The sequence below is a fragment of the Globicephala melas genome, chromosome 1 (assembly GCF_963455315.2).
Source record: "Globicephala melas chromosome 1, mGloMel1.2, whole genome shotgun sequence".
In the NCBI taxonomy this organism is placed as follows: domain Eukaryota; kingdom Metazoa; phylum Chordata; class Mammalia; order Artiodactyla; family Delphinidae; genus Globicephala; species Globicephala melas.
This window is the reverse complement of record NC_083314.1, coordinates 27805499-27827034: the sequence shown is the minus strand read 5'-3', so window position 1 is coordinate 27827034 and position 21536 is coordinate 27805499. Positions and strand designations below refer to the sequence as shown.

General features: G+C 36.1%; 1 protein-coding gene across 5 annotated transcripts in view; it reads left to right on the top strand.

Moving 5' to 3' along the window:
* Positions 1-21536, top strand: part of SDCCAG8 (SHH signaling and ciliogenesis regulator SDCCAG8) — a 261720-nt gene that overhangs the window by 17371 nt on the left and 222813 nt on the right. For all 5 annotated transcript variants that reach the window (XR_009565641.1, XM_030868562.2, XM_030868561.2 and 2 more), the window contains 2 exons: positions 6159-6272; positions 16500-16625. Coding sequence is in view for 4 of the 5 variants with exons in the window: in XM_030868562.2 (XP_030724422.2) it covers positions 6159-6272; positions 16500-16625 (240 nt within the window). In the remaining variant the exon portion in view is untranslated. The remainder of the gene's footprint in view (positions 1-6158; positions 6273-16499; positions 16626-21536) is intronic.

The window sequence follows — 21536 nt, the reverse complement described above, 5'->3', positions numbered from 1 at the left end:
TATATATGACTGTCTCAGTTTCCAAATTCATCACCCCCCTTTCCCCCCATTGGTGTCCATAAGTTTGTTCTCTACATCTGTGTCTCTATTTCTGCCTTGCAAACCGGTTCATCTGTACCATTTTTCTAGATTCCACATATATGTTTTAATATACGATATTTGTTTTTCTCTTTTTGACTTACTTCACTCTGTATGACAGTCTCTAGGTCCATCCACGTCTCTACAAATGACCCAATTTCATTCCATTATAAGGCTAATATTCCATTGTATATATGTACCACATCTTCTTTATCCATTCGTCTGTCGATGGGCATTTAGGTTGCTTCCATGACCTGGCTATTGTAAATAGTGCTACAATGAACGTTGGGGTGTGTGTGTCTTTTTGAATTATGGGTTTCTCTGGGTATACGCCCAGTAGTAGGATTGCTGGGCCATATGGTAATTCTATTTTTAGTTTTTTAAGGAACCTCCTTACTGTTCTCCATAGTGGCTGTATCAATTTACGTTCCCACCAACAGTGCAAGAGGGTTCCCTTTTCTCCACACCCTCTCCAGCATTTGTTGTTTGTAGATTTTATGATGATGCCCATTCTAACCGGTGTGACGTGATACCTCATTGCAGTTTTGATTTGCATTTCTCTAATAAGTAGTGATGTTGAGTAGCTTTTCATGTGCCTCTTGGCATGCTGTATATCTTCTTTGAAGGAATGTCTATTTAGGTCTTCTGACCATATTTTGATTGGGTTGTTTGTTTTTGTAATATTGAACTGCATGAGCTGTTTATATATTTTGGTGATTAATCCTTTGTCCGTTGATTTGTTTGCAAATATTTTCTCCCATTCTGAGGGTTGTCTATTCGTCTTGCTTATAGTTTCCTTTGCTGCGCAAAAGCTTTTAAGTTTCATTAGGTCCCATTTGTTTATTTTTGTTTTTATTTCCATTACTCTAGGAGGTGGGTCAAAAAAGATCTTGCTGTGATTTATGTCAAACAGTGTTCTTCCTATGTTTTCCTCTAAGAGTTTTATAGTGTCCGGTCTTACATTTAGGTCTTTAATCCATTTTGAGTTTATTTTTGTGTATCGTGTTAGGGAGTGTTCTAATTTCATTCTTTTACATGTAGCTGTCCAGTTTTCCCAGCACCACTTATTGAAGAGACTGTCTTTTCTCCATTGTATATCCTTGCTTCCTTTGCCAGAGCTTAGGTGACCATAGGTGCATGGGTTTCTCTCTGGGCTTTCTATCCTGTTCCATTGATCTATATTTCTGTTTTTGTGCCAGTACCATATTGTCTTGATTACTGTAGCTTTGTAGTGTAGTCTGAAGTCAGGGAGTCTGATTCCTCCAGCTACGTTTTTTTCCCCTCAAGATTGCTTTGGCTATTTGGGGTCTTCTGTGTCTCCATACAAATTTTAAGATTTTTTGTTCTAGTTCTGTAAAAAATTGCCATTGCTAATTTGATAAGGATTGCATTGACTCTGTAGACTGCTTTGGGTAGTACAGTCATTGTCACAATGTTGATTCTTCCAATCCAAGAACATGGTATATCTCTCCATCTGTTTGTATCATCTTTAATTTCTTTCATCAGTGTCTTATAGTTTGCTGCATACAGGTCTTTTGTCTCCTTAGGTAGGTTTATTCCTAGGTATTTTCCTTTTGTTGCAATGGTGAATGTGATTGTTTCCTTAATTTCTCTTTCTGATCTTTCATTGTTAGTGTGTAGAAATGCAAGAGATCTGTGCATTAATTTTGTACCCTGCAACTTTACCAAATTCACTGATTAGCTCTAGTAGTTTTCTGGTGGTATTTTTAGGATTATCTATGTACAGTATCATGTCCTCTGCAAACACTGACAGTTTTACTTCTTCTTTTCCAATTTGTATTCCTTTTATTTCTTTTTTTCCCTCTGATTGCCATGGCTAGGAGTTCCAAAACTATCTTGAATAATAGTGGCAAGAGTGGACATCCTTGTCTTGTTCCTGATCTTAGAGGACATGCTTTCAGTTTTTCACCATCAAGAATGATGTTTGCTGTGGGTTTGTCATATATGGCCTTTATTATGTTGAGGTAGTTTCCCTCTATGCCCATTTTCTGGAGAGTTTTTATCATAATGGGTGTTGAATTTTGTCTTAAGCTTTTTCTGCATCTATTGAGATGATCATATGGTTTTTATTCTTCAGTTTGTTAATATGGTATATCACATTGATTTGAGTATATTGAAGAATCCTTGCATCCATGGATAAATCCCACTTGATCACCGTGTATGTTCCTTTTAATGTGTTGTTGGATTCTGTTTGCTAGTATTTTGTTGAGGATATTTGCATCTATGTTCATCAGTGATATTGGTCTGTAATTTTCTTTTTTTGTAGTATCTTTGTCTGGTTTTGGTATCAGAGCGATGGTGGCCTTGTAGAATGAGTTTGGGAGTGTTCCTTCCTCTGCAGTTTTCTGGAGGAGTTTGAGAAGGACAGGTGTTAGCTCTTCTCTAAATGTATGATAGTATTTACCTGTGAAGCCATCTGGTCCTGGGCTTTTGTTTGTTGGAAGATTTTAAATCACAGTTTCAATTTCATTACTTGTGATTGGTCTGTTCATATTTTCTGTTTCTTCTGGTTCAGTCTCAGAAGTTTGTGCTTTTCTAAGAATTTGTCCATTTCTTCCAGGTTGTCCATTTTATTAGCATACTTTTGCTTGTACTAGTCTTTGATGATGCTTTGTATTTCTGCAGTGTCTGTTGTAAGTTCTCCTTTTTCGTTTCTAATTTTATTAATTTGAGTCTTCTCCCTCTTTTTCTTGATGAGTCTGGCTAAAGGGTTATCAATTTTGTTCATCTTCTCAAAGAACCAGCTATTAGTTTTATTGATCTTTGCTATTGTTTTCTTTGTTTCTATTTCTGCTCTGATCGTTATGATTTCTTTCCTTCTACTAACTTTGGGTTTTGTTTGTTCTTCTTTCTCTAGTTCCTTTAGGTGTAAGGTTAGATTGTTTATTTGAGATTTTTCTTGTTTCTTGAGGTAGGATTGTATTGCTATAAACTTCCCTCTTAGAACTGCTTCTGCTGCATCCCATCTGTTTTGGATCATCGTGTTTTCATTGTCATGTATCTGTAGGTGTTTTTTAACTTCCTTTTTGATTTCTTCAGTGATCTCTTGGTTATTTAGTAACATATGGTTTAGCCTCCATATGTTTGTGTTTTTTATGTTTTTTCCCTGTAATTTATTTCCAATCTCATAGTGTTGTGGTAGGAAAAGATGCTTGATATGATTTCAATTTTCTTAAATTTACCAAGGCTTGATTTGTGACCCAAGATGTGATCTATCCTGGACAATATTCCATATGCACTTGAGAAGAAAGTGTATACTGTTGTTTTTGGATGGAATGTCCTATAAATATCAATTAAATCTAACTGGTCTATTGTGTCATTTAAAGCTTGTGTTTCCTTATTAATTTTTTGTCTGGATTATTTGTCCATTGGTGTATGTGTGATGTTAAAGTCCCTCAATATTAGTGTGTCACTGTCAATTACCTCTTTTATAGCCATTAGCACTTGCTTATGTATTGAGGTGCTTCTATGTTGGGTGCATATATATTTATAATTGCTATATCTTCTTCTTGGATTGATCCCTTGATCATTATGTAGTGTCCTTTCTTGTCTCTTGTAACATTCTTCATTTTAAAGTCTTTTGATCTGATACAAGTGTTGCTACTCCAGCTTTCTTTTGATTTCCATTTTCATGGAATATCTTTTTCCATCCCCTCACTTTCAGTCTCTATGTGTCCCTAGGTCTGAAGTGCGTCTCTTGTATACAGCATATATACTAGTCTTGTTTTTGTATCCATTCAATCAATCTGTGTGTTTTGGTTGGAGCATTTAATCCACTCACATTTAAGGTAATTATTGATATGTATGTTCCTATTACCATTTTCTTAATAGGTCCTTTTCTTCTCCTGAGTGAGATCCTTGCTAGGTAGAGTATCTGAGTGAGATCCTTGCTAGGTAGAGTAATCTTGGTTGTAGTTTCTTCCCTTTAATCACTTTAAGTATATCTTGCCACTCCTTTCTGGCTTGTAGAGTTTCTGTTGAGAAATCAGCTGTTAACCTTATGGGAGTTCCCTTGTGTGGTTTTTTTTTCTTTTTTTTTTGGTTTTTTTGGCTGCATTGGGTCTTCATTGCTGCATGCGGGCTTTCTCTAGTTGCAGTCTGCGGGGACTACTCTTCACTGTGTGCGGGCTTCTCCTTGTGGTGGCTTCTCTTCTTGCAGAGCACAGGCTCTAGGCATGTGGGCTTCAGTATTTGTAGCATGAGGGCTCAGTAGTTGTGGCTTGAGGGCTCTAGAGTGCCAGCTCAGTAGTTGTGGCGCATGGGCTTAGCTGCTCCACAGCATGTTGGATCTGCCTAGACCAGGGCTTGAACCCATGTCCCCTGAATTGGCAGGCAGATTCTTAACCACTGTGCCACCAGGGAAGCTCCCCTTGTATGTTATTTGTTGTTTTTCCCTTTTTGCTTTTAATAATTTTTCTTTGTCTTTAATTTTTGTCAATTTGATTACTGTGTGTCTCAGTGTGTTTCTCCTTTGGTTTATCCTGCCTGGGACTCTGCACTTGCAGGACCTGGGTGTTTCCTTTTCCATGTTAGGGAAGTTTTCCACTATAATCTCTTCATATATTTTCTCGGGTCCTTTCTCTCTCTCTTCTCCTCTGGAACCCCTATAATACAAATGTTGGTGCATTTAATGTTGTCCCAGGGGTCTCTTAGACTGTCTTCATTTCTTTTTATTCTTTTTTCTTTATTCTGTTCAATGGCAGTGAATTCCATCATTGTCTTCCAGGTCACTTATCTGTTCTTCTGTCTCAGTTTTCCTTCAATTGATTCCTTCTAGTGTGTTTTTCATTTCAGTTATTATATTATTCATCTCTGTTTTTTGTTGTTTAATTCTTCTAGATGATTGTCCTTTAATTCTTATAGGTCTTTGTTAAACATTTCTTGCATCTTCTTGATCTTTGCCTCCATTCTTTTTCTGATGTCCTGGATCACCTTCACTATGATTATTCTGAATTCTTTTTCTGGAAGGTTGCCTATTTCCACTTTGTTTAGTTGTTTTTCTGGGGTTTTATCTTGTTCCTTCATCTGGTACATAGTCCTCTGCCTTTTCATTTTGTCTATCTGTGAATGTGGTTTTCATTCCACAGGCTGCAGGATTGTAGTTCTTCTTGCTTCTGCTGTATGCCCTCTGGTGGATGAGTCTATCTAAGAGGCTTGTGCAGGCTTCTTGATGGGAGGGACTGGTGGTGGGTGGAACTGGGTGTTGCTCTGGTGGGCAGAACTCAGTAAAACTTTAATCCGCTTGTCTGCTCATGGGTGGGTCTGAGTTCCCTCCCTGTTGGTTGTTTGGCCTGAGGTGACCCAGCAGTGGGGGCTACAGGCTCTTTGGTGGGGCTAATGGCAGACTCCGGGAGGGCTCATGCCAAGGAGTACTTCCCAGAACTTCTGCTGCCAGTGTCCTTGTCCCTTCAGTGAGCCACAGCCACCCCCTGCCTCTGCAGGAGACCCTCAAACACTAGCAGGTAGGTCTGGTTCAGTCTCCTGTGGGGTCACTGCTCCTACTCCTGGGTCCTGATGCACACTACTTTGTGTGTGCCTTCCAAGAGTGTATTCTCTGTTTCCCTCAGTCCTGTCGAAGTGCTGCAGTCAAATCCTGCTAGCCTTGAAAGTCTGGATCTCTGGGAATTCCTCCTCCCATTGCTGGAACCCCAGGTTGGGAAGCCTGACGTGGGGCTCAGAACCTTCACTCCAGTGGATGGACTTCTGTGGTATAAGTGTTCTCCCGTTTGTGAGTCCCCCACCCCACGGTTATGGGATTTGGTATTATTGTGATTGCGTCCCTCCTACTGTCTCATTGCAGCTTGTTCTTTGTCTTTGGATGTGGAGTATCTTTTTTGGTGAGTTCCAGTGTCTTCCTGTGGATGATTTTTCAGCAGTTAGTTGTGATTCCGGTGCTCTTGCAAGAGGGAGTGAGTGCACGTCCTTCTACTCTGCCATCTTGAAGCAATCTCCCTAGTCTATGTTTATATGACATCAGTGCTAAATTGAGTATGGAGATGGTATTAAATGATTCTTTGCTAAATCCAAACATTCTTCATTTGTTTTTATTTTTGCCTTAGAAATCATCAGAATATGAGGAAACTGATATGCCTGCCCTACACAATTTTGTTCCCATCATCAGTGACCAGTCTCAATACATTCATCATTTAGAGGCAGAAGTCAAGTTCTGTAAGGTAAGTTTCTCATTAAAAATTTAAGCCAACCTAAATTAAAGTTGATATTAATAATGCCTTGTGTGAAAATTTGCTATTATTAGTCATGTTTATAGCAATACATTGACATTTGCCATCTTTATATGATTGAAAAGACTGATGTGTAATAGGAGCTTCTCGGGCTTGGGAATGATACTCCTGACTATGCCATTTCTGAATACTTAATTTCCCAGTAGTCTATAACTATGTCTAATATTTTGATAATATTCTCTCATGTTTCAGAATTTTTCCTTTCCACCCTGTTTACTTTAGCCCAGTTTATGGCAAATGCTGTGGAATAGTAATACCAATCATTCTCCCACACTTATCAACCTATTGAAATTGTTGTGCAGCAAGTAGGGATTCTAAGCAGTAGATTAAATCTACCCCATGTCAGTGTAAAGGTTCTTACCTTGACTTTGAATACAGATAGCTCATGGGGGTACTGATACTTATGATCAAGAAACCAGATGTGTCACCTATGGCATGTAACACTAGATGTTACATATTGCATGACTGTATGAACTTTAGTAATGTCTTTAATGCCATTGGAGCCTTTCTGCCTTCCCAAAGTATGTTAGTGTTTTAGTTTTTTGGGTTTTTTTTTTAATATCAATGCATCAGATCATGTGATATTTTTATAGAAGTTACTGATATCTTTTTTATCAGTATTATATGTATTATATTTTCAATGTTTGGCTACTCTTGCAAGGTGTAAGTCTGATAGGTAACTTAAGAAACCTTTAAACATTTAATGTCTTGAGTTTTCAAGGGAGTTTCCTGATCTTAGCATGTCATTTTCTCTTTGTTCTTGAGGATACAATCATTATTATACAAGTATTCTTGGATTACCAGAAAAGCTGAAATAATATCCTAGGACTCAGTCCATTAATAAGCTTCTGTTAATTCCTAAAATGCTGTGGGTAAAACTTAAGAATATTGTAGGGGAAATAAAAGTTTAGCTCTGCCCTCGTAGTGTCTTTGGTTGGGCCTTAAAATTAAATTGACATAAGGCAGATTAACAGGATGAAAGGATACCCATTTATTTAATGCAGGATTTATGTGACATGGGAGCTTTCATAAGGAAGTGAAGACCCAAAGAAGTGGTGAAACCTAAATGTTTTTATACTTGGTTGAACAAAGAGAGGCAGCTGTGGAAGTGTAACTAAAATATGTGGGGAGGTAAAGAAGATGAGTTCTTTTAACAAGGTCTGTTTGTACAGATTTCTCTCAGCCTCTACTTCTTGTCTCTGGTGATAAGAATGTTTTTGTCTTCCTGGTGTAGGGAGAGCATCTTTCACATGAGAGTTTTATTCCTGCTTTCAGGAGGAAAAGGGGAAGTCAGAGCACTCTTCTTGTACCTGCTGTTTTTCACGTGCCCTTAGCTCAAGATAATTCTTCCAAAGTGACATATTAGGGGATGGCAGATTCTGCCACTCTGCAATATACATCATAATAAACTTACCATCTAGTTGAGAGCACTGTTACCTATGAGGACCATAGCAGCCTGTAGAAGATATAGTATAGCCATTTATTTTGTTGTATAAACTGTAATTATAATGAGAGAAGAAGGTTACTAAAAGCTAAGGTCTTTGGGGATGTTTTTATGAGAGAGAATAATCTTAAGGTGTAGGATCATTAGATCAGCAGAAGGGAGATGAACGAATTTCAAAGAAAAAACAGCAACAATGAAAGAATATATTCAGGATGAATATGATTTATTTATGGGGGACATGAGGCATATATTCTAAATTCTTACAATGGAGGATATCTCTTAGAAATAATTAAAATAATGCTGAACTGATAAAATGGAAGATTACAAAATCCTTGAAAGTCAGACGGAGTATAAATATGATACATTTTAACAAGTGAGTAAGATAATGAAAGTACTGTTTAAGGGCCTATTAGTTTGATTAATTAACAGACTTTATTTTTTAGATCAGTTTTAGGTTTACAGAAAAGTTGAATGGAAAGTACATAGATTTCCCATGTACTCCCATGTACTTTATAGCTCCCCAGCTGTTTCCCCTGTTATTTTCATCATGCATCAGTGTAGTAAAATTGTTTGTTACAATTGATGAGCCAAGATTATTACATTATTATTTACTAAATTCCTCAGTTTACATTAGTGTTCACTCTTTGTGTTTTATATTCTATAAGTTTTAAAAAATGTATAATGACATATACCCACCATTACAGTAGCATACAGAATAATTTCACTGCCTTAAATATCATCTGCACTTTGCTTATTTATCCCTTCCTACCTGCTAAACCCCTGGCAACCACTGATCTTTTTACTGTCTCCATAGTTTTGCCTTTTCCAGAATGTCATATAGTTGGAATCATACAGTTTTGTAGCCTTTTCAGATTGGCTTCATTGAGTTCATAATATACACTTAAGTTTCCTTCATGTCTTTTCATGGCTTGATAGCTCATTTCTTTTTATCACTGAGTAATATTCCATTGTATGTATATAACATAGTTTGTTTATCCATTCACCCATTGAAGGAAATCTCTCTTGCTTCTAAGTTTTGGCAACTATGAATAAAGCTACTGTAAACATTTGTGTAAAGGTTTTGTGTGGACATAAAGTTTTTACTCATTTGGTTAAATACCACAAAGCACAATTGCTGGATTGCCTGGTAAAAGTATGTTTAGTCTTATAAGAAGCTGCCACACTGTCTTCCACAGTGACTGTGCCATTTTGTTTTCCTGCCAGCAAAGAATAAGAGTTCCTGATGTTCCACATCATTGCCAGGATTTGGTGTTGTCAGTGTTTTGATTTCTAGTGTGTTAAAGATATGTGATGGTATCTTGTTGTTTTAATTTCAATTCCCTGTGACATACAGTGTTGAATATTTTTTTCATATGCTTATTTTCCATTTATATACTTTCTTTGATGAGGTATCTATTCAGGTCTTTTGCCCATTTTTTAAATTGGGTTGTTCATTTTCTTATTGTTGAGTTTCAAAAGTTCTTTATGTACTTTGGGTACCAGTCATTTATCACATATGATGTCTTTTGCAATTCTTTTCTCTCAATTTTGGCTTGTCTTTTGATTTTCTTAACAGTGTCATAGAGCAGAAGTTTTTAATTTTAATCAAGTTCAACTTATCAATTTTTTTCCATGCAGTTGTGCTTTCGGTGTTATATCTAAAAATATTGCGAAACCCAGGATCACTAATATTTTCTCTTATTCTTCTAGCTGTTTGATTATTTTGTGTTTTACATTTAGATCTATGCTCCATTTTGAGTTAATATTTGTGAGGGTATAAGATCTGTGTCTAGATTTATTTAAATTTTTTTTACATGTAGATATCCATCTGTTTCAGCATCATTTTTTGAAAAGACTATCTACATTGAATTACCCTTATTCCATGTTAAAGATCAGTTAACTGTACTTGTGTAAGTCTATTTCTGGGCTCACCATTCTGCTTCATTGATCTATTGGTCAGTTCTTTCACAAATACCATACTGTCTTTTTTTTAAATTTATTTATTTTTCATTTATTTATTTTTGGCTGCATTGGGTCTTCTTTGCTGCACATGGGCTTTCTCTAGTTGCAGCAAGCAGGGGCTACTCTTCATTGAGATGTGTGGGCTTCTCACTGCAGTGGCTTTTCTTGTTGCAGAGCACGGGCTCTAGGCATGCAGGCTTCAGTAGTTGTAGCACGCAGGCTCAGTAGTTGTGGCTCGCGAGCTCTAGAGTGCAGGCTGAGTAGTTGTGGTGCACTGGCTTAGTTGCTCCATGGCATGTGGCATCTTCCCGGACCAGGGCTCGAACCTGTGTCCCCTTCATTGGCAGGTGGATTCTTAACCACTGCGCCACCAGGGAAGTCCCACACTGTCTTGATTATTGGAGCTTTATAGTAAGTCTTGAGGTCTAGTAGTGTCAATCTTCCAATTTCGTTCTTTTCCTTCAATATCATGTTGGCTGTTCTGGGTCTTTTGCCTCTTTATATAAATTCTAAAATCAATCTGTAAATATCTACAAAGTAACATTCTGGAATTTTGATTGAGATTGTATTGAAATCTATCAAGTTAGGAGGAGGTGATATTTTGACAATATTGAATCTTCCTGTCCATGTACATGGAATATCTCTCCATTTATTTAGATATTCCTTGATGTCTTCATCAGAGTTTTGCAGTTTTATTCTTATAGATCTTATACATATTTTGTGCAGTTTATACCTGAATATTTCATTTTTTTCGTGTTAATGTAAATGGTATTGTGATTTTAATTTCAAATACCAATTACTCATTACTAATATGTAAGAAAACAATTGACTTTTGTATATTAACGTTGTAATCTGCAACCTTGCTATAATCACTTATTTTAGCAGTTTTTTTTGATTCTTTGAGATTTTCTTCATAGACAGTAATGTCATCTGTGAAAAATACAGCTGTCTTTTTAAAAAATTTCTTCTTGTATAGCTTCTATTTTCTCTTCTTGCCTTATTGTATTAGCTAGGACTTCTAATATGATGTTGAATAGGAATGATGAGAGGTGACATCATTGTCTTATTCTTTTTTTTTTTAAACATCTTTATTGGGGTATAATTGCTTTACAATGGTGTGTTAGTTTCTGCTTTATAACAAACTGAATCAGTTATACATATACATATGTTCCCATATCTCTTCCCTCTTGCGTCTCCCGCCCTCCCACCCTCCCTATCCCACCCCTACAGGCGGTTACAAAGCACCGAGCCGATATCCCTGTGCCATGCGGCTACTTCCCACTAGCTATCTACCTTACTGTCTTATTCTTGATCTTAGTAGGAAGCCATCTATTGTCTCACCGTGAAGTACAATGTTAGCTATGGGTTATTTGTAGATGTTCTTTATTAAACTGAAGATGTATTCCCTTTATGCCTAGTTCACTGAGGTTTTTACGTTGAATGGCTCCTGGATTTTGTTACTTGCTGTTTTTGCATCTATTGATATGATTCTATGATTTTTTTTCTAGCTTGTTGAATTATGTTATTTGATTTTGAAATATTGAGCCAGACTTGCATAGGTAGATTAAATTCTATTTGGTCCTGTTGTATAATTCTTTTTGTACATTGTGGGATTTGATTCACTAATATTTTGATGAGGATTTTTGCATCTGTATTCATGAGATATTTTGGTCTGTAGTTTTTCATTCCTATAGTGTCTTCACCCGGTTTGGGTAGTTGGGTAATGCTGACTTCATAGAATAAGTTAGGAAGTATTTCCTCTGGTATTTTATAGAAGATATTTTACAGAATTGGTCTCATTTGTTCCTTAAATGTTTAACAGAATTCACCAGTGAACCAATGTTGGGCCTGGTGCTTTCTGTTTTGAAAGATTATTAATTATTTATTCAATTTCTTTAATAGATGTAGTCCTATTCAGATTAACTGTTTCTCCTTTTGTGAGTTTTGGTAGATTGTGTCTTTCAAGGGGTTGGTTCATTTTCTCCAGGTTATCAAATTATGGATATACAGTTGTTCATAATATTCCTTTATTATCCTTTTAATGTCCATAGGATCTGTAGTGGTATCGTTTCTGATATTAGTAATCTATGTCTTCTCTCTTTTTTTCTTAGTTAGCCTGGCTAGAGTCCAATCAATTTCACTGATCATTTCAATGACCAAGCTTTTGGCTTTGTTGCTTTTCTCTGTTGATTTCCTGTTTTTAATTTCATTTATTTCTACCCTAATTTTTTTTATCTTTTCTTCTGCTTACTGTGGATTTAATTTGGGTTTTTTTGTTGTTGTTTGTTTGTTCGTTTTAGTTTCCTGAGAGTATTGATTTGAAATCTTTATTCTTTTCTAATATTTTTCCCTAATTTAGTTGCATCTCACAAATTTCGATTTGTATTTTCATTTTTGTTCAGTTCAAAATATTTTCAGGGCTTCTCTGGTGGCGCAGTGGTTGAGAGTCTGCCTGCCGATGCAGGGGACACGGGTTCGTGCCCCGGTCCTGGAAGATACCACATGCCACGGAGCGGCTAGGCCCGTGAACCATGGCCGCTGAGCCTGCGCCTCCGGAGCCTGTGCTCCGCAATGGGAGAGGCCACAACAGTGAGAGGCCCGCGTACCACAAAAAATATATATATATATTTTCAGTTTATTTCTTGAGATTTTGTTCTTGACCCATATATATTTAGAAGAGTGTTGTTTAACCACCACATATATTAGGAGTGTTCCAGCTGTCTTTCTGTCATTGATTTCTAGTTTAATTCCATTATGGTCTGATAACATACTTTGTGTGATTTCTATTCTTTTTAATTTGTTAACATATGGTTTTAGGCCACAGAATATGGTATGTCTTGGTGAACGTTCTGTGTTAGCTTGAGAAGAATGTGTATTTTGTTGTTGTTGGATGAAGTAGTATATAAATGTCAATTGGATCCAGTTGATTAATGGTGCCGTTCAGTTCAACTATGTCCATACTGATATTTTGCGAGTCTGCCAGATCTGTCAATTACTGATAGAGGGATATTGAAATCTCCAACTGAAATAGTAGATACATCTGTTTCTCCTTACAGTTCTATCAGTTTTTGCCTTATGTATTTTGATGGTCTGTTGTTAGGCACACACACATTAGGATTATTATGACTTCTTGGAAAATTGACCTGTTTATCAATATGTCATGCCTCTTTATTATCCCTGATATTTTTTTCCTTAGTATGAAGTCTGCTTTGTCTGAAATTAATACAGCTACTCAAACTTTCTTTTGATTTATGTTAGCGTAGTATGTCTTTCTCCATCCCTTTACTTTTAAAGTATCTGTGTCTTTAGATTTAAAGCAGGCATCTTGTAGACAACATGTATTTGGGTCTTATTTTTTCTGACAGTCTGTCTTTCATTGGTATAGTCAGATCATGGATGTTTAATGTGATTATTGATATAGTTGGATATCTATCATACCTACCATATTTGTTACTGTTTTCTATTCATTGCCCTTGTTCTTTCTTTCTTTTTTTTGTCCTCCACTTGTTTTTTTCTGCCATCTCTGGTTTTGAGTGACCATGTTATATGATTGCATTTTTCTCCTCTCTTAGCATATCAGTTGAACTTCTTTTTTTTTTTTTTTAACTTTTTTAAGTGGTTGTCCTTGAGTTTGCAGTTACATTTACCACTACTCTAAGTCTACTTTCAATGAGCACTTCAGGGGTTGGGAAAGTTCCTTATAACAGGGTTCCCAGTTCCTCCCTCCTGACCCTTATGCACTGCTGTCATTCATTTCAATTATCCATAAGCTATGATCACTACATACACTATTGCTAATATGATACGGAACAAACTGTTACCTGTTAGATCAATTAACATTAAGAAAAATAAAATATTTTACTTTATCTCCATATATGCCTTCTCAAATGCTCTTTCTTTCCTTATGTAGATCTGAGTTTATAACCTAAATAAATTTCCTACTTTCTGAAGAACTTCTTGTAACATTTCTTGCAAGGCAGGTCTACCAGAGACAAATTTCCTAATTTTTGGTTATCTGAGAAAGTCTTTATTTTTCCCTCACTTTTGAAGGTTGGTATCACTGAATACAGAATTCTAGGTTGGTGGGGGTTTTATCTTTCAAAACTTTAAATATTCCATTGCACTCTATCCATGCTTGCATAGTTTCTGAAGAGTAGCTGATATAATTCTCATCATTGCTTCTTGATAGGTAAGGGTATTTTTTTCTCTGACTTCTTTAAAGAATTTCTCTTTGTCTTTGATTTTCTGCAGTTTGAATATGCTGTTCCTGGGTGTGGATTTTTTAGTTTTATCTTGCTCAGTGTTCTCTGAGCTTCTTGGATCTGTGGTTTGGTGCTTATAATTAATTTTGGGAAATTCTCAGTAATTATTGCTTCACATATTTCTTTTCCTTTTTTATTGTTCCACAATTCTTGGATATTCTCTTCTGTCTTTTTCATTCTTTTTCTTCTTTTCATTTCAGTTTGAGAAGTTTCTGTTGACAGTTCTTCAAGCTCACTGATTCTTTCCTTGGTTGTGTCCAGTCTAGGGACTTCCCTGGTGGTCCAGTGATTAAGACTCCGTGCTTCCACTGCAGGGGGTGCAAGGTCGATCCCTGGTTGGGGAACTAAGATCCTTCATGCCATGTGGCATGACCAAAAAAATAGGGGGAAAAAAAGAAAGGTTGTGTCCAGTCTATTAATGAGCCCATCAAAGGCAATCTTCATTTCTACTACAGTGTTTTTGATTTCCAGCATTTTGATTTTTTTCTTAGTTTCCATTACCCATCTGTTCTTGCATGTAGACAACTTTTTCCATTTGACCCTTTAGCATGTTAATCATAATTATTTTAAACTCTCCATCTGGTAATTCCAACATCTCTGCTGTATCCAAGACTGGTTCTATGCTTGCTTAGCCTCTTGCATCTGTGTTTTAAGTCTTTTAAGCCTTCTAATTTTTTGTTGAATGTTGGACATGATGTACTGAGTAAAAGGAACTGAGGGAAATATGCATTTAGTGTGAGGTTTTTTGTTTGTTGTAGGAGTTAGACTGTGTTTACTGTTTGCTGTTAGTATAGGTGTTAGAGGCTAAAATTTCCTCTAGTGTCCTGGTTTTTGTCTCTGCTGTTGTCTTTGGGCTTCCCTTGAGAATTCTTCTTAAATACATTCTGAGATGTGCAGTTATTTTAGTGTATTCCCTTGTTATGATATAAGAGCCCTTTTGATGTGGTGGTAGGGTATGGGAGTATGGGGAGCATTTTGTAGTCCTATGATTAGGTCTCAGTCTTTTAGTGACCCTGTGCCCCTTGGCTATGTCCTTCACAAGTGTTTCTCAGTCTCCCCCTCCCCTTAAGTGAGATGGCAAGGCTAGGAAGCTGGAGTTGGTTTTTTTCCCTTCCCCCAGGTCACTTAGGTTCTGAAAAAAAAAAATGGTTTTTAGGCTCTGGTAAGATAGTTTCTCTTGAGGCAGGCCTGGTTAAAAAGAACAGAATGCTTTTTGGTTACTTTTCTTCTCCTACTGAAGGAAGCAGGAGAGGGATTTTCTCTAGTCTTTGCTGTAAGAACCTGGTACTGTCATATAAGAGTGTAGGAGACACCTTCCCCCCAGAGACTGGGTCCTCCTGGAGTTTTTAACTCAAACTGGTCTACACTAAGCTTCCAGCATTTCATCAATTACTTTACTGATATATTTTTCTACCCTGGCACTGGTTCCCCCAGAAGTTTCTGCTCTGGTAGATTGTGGTTCTCAGGAGTGCCTGTCTGTCTTTCCATTTTGAGGGATAATAGTTTTCCCTGTGACCTTAATTCTCTGATGGATCTAAGAAGAGTCGTTGATTTTTCAGTTTGTTCAGCTTTTTTTCTTATTGTGAAGATGGGAGTGATGTCTTCCAAGCTGCTTATATGTCAGACCAACAACTGGAAGTATGCAATGTTTGTTTAATTACAATTTTCAATTACAGCTTTGACGTTTTTTCTGAATAAAATAATTGAATGGAATTTTCATATATTGTACAATAGTTTTTTGCACAACCAGTATAATAAAAAATGATTGCACAATTATATTGGTAATGAAGATTAAGTTAAGTATTGTACCATCAATATATCAATATTTTTCACTTTTTTTTAGGGTGAGATGTAACTTAATAGCTTTTCTAATTGCTATATACTGGTAATTCTTTATATTATGCCCTGCACGGGCAAGGAAACACTCTTTAAGAGCTCTCCACCAAACAATTTCACTCATAATTTCCTTCCATCTGGCTAGCAGTTCATAGATATTCATTGTAACTTTCCTTGCCTTTCTATCTCAGTGTCCTCTATTATCTATGTAGTCCTCTGTCAATTTTCAACAAGTTATTGGCATTTGATCAAGAATAATAATCTTACCTTATTTTTCAGCAGTCTACCTCATTCTTAAAAGTCTTTTAGATAAACCTTTTAATTAAAGCATTTCTGTAAGCCTGAAAAAAATTGTCAGAAACCACACAGTCCTGTGATATGGCCATTAGCAGGTCCTCTACTATCTTCCCCTAGCCTTCTCTTTGTTAACTAATGCTTGAGTTTCTTTCCTTGTCTAGATGTAATTATAATATTTCTGAAAAGGGGTAGACAGCATCAGTCTTCCATGCTTTATATCATATTGGATCATCTAGTAATCAACAAAAAAAAGCACTACTTAAAATTGCTTAATTGTATGCAGTCCACAAGTGGCATTTCTTAAAATAAAAGAAAAAAATGCTTAATGTATTTGGTTTTTGTTTCTGGTTTTTATAGGAGGAACTCTCTGGAATGAAAAATAGGGTACAAGTAATTGTGCTTGAAAATGAAAGGCTCCAACAAGAGCTGAAATCTCAAAGGCAAGAGGAAGCAATGAGGGAACAAACACTTCTGGATGCATCTGTGAGCATTTATTTAAACGATTAAACTAAAACACATAGTTTGAATATTGCCTCCTACCCTTTCCCCCTGCCTTCTTAACTGCATAGTTTTTTTTTCTGGCAGTTCGGCAGAAGTGCTATGCTGGTATTCACTTGGGGCCTCAAAAAATTAAAATTTACTGTTTTAATTTATTGGTGGAATGAATCCTCAAATGAAATGATGTAGTGATACCTAATATCCACTCCAGTTTCCTTTCTGAGCATACCATTTATGTTTTTTCCATATGGAAAGAGCAGGTCTAAAAGCAGGGAGTATGTAATATAGGAAGGACTTGGTTAAATCCAGCAACTGTTCAGAACTGTAGCTTAGATTTCTGTTGTATTTCTCTAAATTTTCTTTGAACTTTCAATTCCAATAAGTCTAGTTAGCATGGTGTAGCAGGAAGAACACTGACCTGAGGGTCCAAGATTCAAAATGTTAATCTTCCCATTGTCCCTAACAAGCTGGGTGTTGAACAAGTAATTTTATGGGACTTTCAAGCATGAAACCTCATGAGTCCTCTGTTTATTTATTGGCTTTTGAGAAATTCACCAATATTAGCAGTTCTTAATCTTTAATGTGAATGACAGTCACTTGGGATATTTGCTGACAGTGCAGATCCTGGGCTTCATTCCCTGAGAGTCTGATTCAGTTGGTCTGGGCTAAGTCTTTGAGTTAAAAATATGAATTATTAGCAAGCTGCCAAAGTGAGTCTAGTATCAGTGGAGCACATTTTGAGGAACAGAGAATTAGATGATCTCTATAATTCTGTGACATAACATTTTTATGATGATATTTAAATAAAGTTAAAGCTTAATAAAAGCTTAATATCTTTTTATGAATTATCAGAGATACTTTTGCCTTAAAAATGTTTTTTACTCTTTTGCTATGGGATGTAGTTAATCACAGCTTATATTATTATATTAGTAATATTAGTAGTTAAAATTTCATCTTAGTTTCTTATTATTTTGGTGTCAATTTGAAAATGATATAGCCTTATAGAAAGTACTTAGAAGTAAGTTCATTTTTAAAATAAGTATATTCTTTTGCTTTTCCTCCAAATATGCAGCGAACAGTGACTCAGTTATTCATAGTCTTCAATATTTATACAATGGAAAGAAGTGGAAGATGGGGAAGTGAAATAAGAAAGGAAATTAGGCAGACAAGTGAATCAGAGGGCAAGAGAAGTAATGCAAAAGGGGAAGGAAATGATGGTAAATGCTCACATGCTTTGCCATGTGAACAAAGGAAACTTGCTAAAGAAAACTACAGATATACAGATTATAAAAAGGATAAAGTTGTAGAGAGGTTTTTGTTTAAACATTCACATGAGCTAAAACATAGTGCTAATATTGAAACGGTTGTTGCAGATGTGTCAGGTGACCTTGATATCTATTTTAATGTTAGTCTTCTGTGTTATTTTGTTGTTACAGAATTGTTGCCCCCACTTTTTACTTGTGTAGGTGAATTGAGGCATTTCAGCAACCTATGCATGGTGTTGTATTGAGAGTTTTGAGGTAAATGAAACTATTTAGAATATCTTGAATATAAACAGATCAAGAGATATTATCTTCTTTTTTTTCTGCACTCTTTTTAATGAGCCTATTACCATGTTGATGGTAAATCTTGCCAAAGCTGTTGGCAGATTTGAATATATATTTTCAAAGTTTCTTAATGCTTTCTTTGGAAAAACAATTGAGATAGTTATATAGTAATAATTAGTATTTATTGATGACTACATGGCTGTGATATGCCAGGTACTGTATCAAGTACTTTCTTTACATTATATTATTTCCATTTTATGATAGCCACACAAGGCAGGTGTTGTTATATCTATTTTCAGGTGATTAAATTAAGGTACACAGCAGTTAAGTAACCAAAGCAACTGGTCTAATGTCACAAAGCTGGGACTCAAACAAAGGACTATCTGACTCCACAAATCCATCTACCTGGCCTCGAATTACACTGCCTTTCTGCCTAGATTAGGAATAGCTTGTCAATATTGAACCAAACCATCTTCGTTTGCCATGGACTGGGACTTGGATGGCAGCCTACATGACTTTGAGCTTTTAGCCTAGTTTATGACCTAGCAGTTGAAGAAGGAAGCAGATTATTTCTAAAAAACTAAAACCATTCAAAGAGTATTTCATTTCCATCTTCATTTTTCATCATTTTTCCTTCTTAAGGGGCTTTTCTTGAGAGTTCAAAAAATTATATTAAAATATGCTTTTTATTAGAAAATTTGGCATGTGTGGTCAATCAAAGATCTAGGAGATTTTTTTTAAAGTAGAAAATTTCTGAGCCATTTCTTTCCATGTCTCTTCTCATCCCCGTCCATTCCAACCCCTCCCCTCAGTTAAGAAATCAAAGGTTTTCAGTGATCTTCAGGGATGTAAATGTAATTTGATTTTTGAAATCTTGGTCAAATATCATTCGAGTTTTTTAAAAGCTATCTGTGAAAGAACAAAGTGTCAATTAGATTAGCACTTCTTTCCAAAGAATAACAATATTTTATATCAGAAGTCAGTGATCTATAGTCTACATACTGTCTCCAATTTCTCCATAGGAAATTAGTACCACCCTCCTTCATTGCTCTGCAAGACTATTTTGAATGCAATCACATCTTGGGTGATTTTTTCCCTACCTACAGAATCAAGCTCAAGCTTATTAACATTGCACGCTTTACCTTTCAGACCCTTATTTAACTCTCTACCTTCTTCCTTTTTTTGTTTTTTAATTTTTTTATTGAAGTATAGTTGATTTACAGTGCTGTGCCAAACTCTGCTGTACACAAAATGACTCAGTTATACACATACAGACATTCTTTTTTTATATTCTTTTTCATTATGGTTTATCACAGGATATTGAATATAGTTCCCTGTGCTATACATTAGGACCTTGTTATTTATCTATTCTAAATGTAATAATTTGCGTCTTCCAACCCCAGAGTCCCAGTCCCTCCCTCTCCCTCCCTCCTCCCCCTTGGTAACCACAAGTCTGTTCTCTATGTCTGTGAGTCTGTTTCTGTTTTGTAGATAGGTTCACTTGTGCCATATTTTAGGTTCCACATATAAGTGATATCATATGGTATTTGTCTTTCTCTTTCTGACTTACTTTACTTAGTATGATAGTCTCTAGTTGCATCCATGTTGCTGCAAATGGCATTATTTCATTCTTTTTTATGGCTGAGTAGTATTCCATTGTATATATGTACAACATCATCTTTATCCATTCATCTGTCGATAGACATTTAGGTTGTTTCCATATTTTGGCTGTTGTGAACAGTTAGAGCTTCATCTTCTGACATTCATTGCCTTGTGCTTCAACCTTTAGTAATGCTGAATTGCCTACAGGTCTCTGGCAGGCACTATGCTGTTTCACGCCTCTGTGAGTTTTCTCATGATGTTCTCTCTTCTTGGCATGCCCTTCCCATCTAGCTTACTCTTTTTCACCCTTCAGATATCATACCAGTGTCAAAACTTCTCCAGAAAACTTTCCTTGAATCTCCAGTTGCTCTTAGTATCCCTCTTCTGTTCTGGTGTAGTCCCCCATGCACACCTCTGGCCTAGCACTTGCCTTGTTAAATTGAAATTATCTGCTTGGGTGTTTCTCTTCTTCATTAGTCTGTAAACTCCTTGAGGATAATATTGGTCTTGCTCATTTTTACCCCCCTCCCCAAGCTTTTAGCACAGTGCCTGAACATAGTAGGTACTACACAGATGTTTGCATTAAACTGAACTTCCCAAAGAATATGGAATAGAATCTCAAAATACTACTTTGGATGAATGCAGTTTACTACATTCTAACATATGACACTGCAGTATACTTCTGTGTTTGGGGACATGTCCTCTCTTATTAATACTACTGTGTCCCTTGGCCCTTAGCAGGAGTTCAATAATTACTTGTTGAATAAATTAATATAAGTATTTTAGTTCTTGATTCACACATAAATCACCCAGTTCTTTGGGCTGCTTATTTCATTGAATGTTGAAAGAATGCCAAAGTTCGCAAGCTGACAGTGGGTTCACCAAATTCAGTCTGTAGGCATGTTTTGTTTGTTTGAAAAACTGACTCAATATTTAACACTGTTTCAGTTGAAGAGCCAAATATCTGCCTCATCTTTTTAAAAATCAAAAGATATTTTGGTAATGTGAGTTGGTATTCCCACATGGTAGCAATTGACTGAAACTGAGTAGTGACTACTTCCTTTGGTTGCTCTGTCATGGTCCCAACCATTACTTTCTGAGTCCTTGATGTTCAGGCTGCATGTCAGTTCTATTTATCACCATGCACTGTTTTTCTTATTGAAGAGAAATAATTTTCTGAAAAGGCAGAAGAGCATAGTGGTTTAGGACTTTGGAGCTAGAATGCCAGGATTCAGATCCTAGCTCTGCCACCTATTAGCCGCTTTCTACCTCTGTGACTTTTAGCAGTTACTCTGTGTGACTCAGTTTCCCCATCTATAAAATGGAGATAACAGTGAAAATTCTCTCATAGGATTGTTGTAATGCTTAATGTGTTAATATATGTGGAAGACATAAAACAGTGTCTGGCACATAGTAAACATAAACATCATATGTATTATTATTAGTCATGCCTTTATGAAATGTGGAAAATGAAAAACAAACCAAGAGAGGTTTATGTGCTTCAAGAGTATCTGTCTTCAAAGAAGTAAGAGATAAGTTCATTTGTACAATATACTGATATCTAGCCCTCTTTGCTCATTTACATTATTGCCTGTACCTATAGGAATGTGACTTTGTAACACTTGTTTGGAATATGACCCTAATAGCTTGAAAATGTAAAATAATTCTTGATTTGTATTTAGAAGCATCTGCTCTTTTTCTTATTCCTTTCATCACAGATAATAATCAGTATTCCATTTGTAAAGTA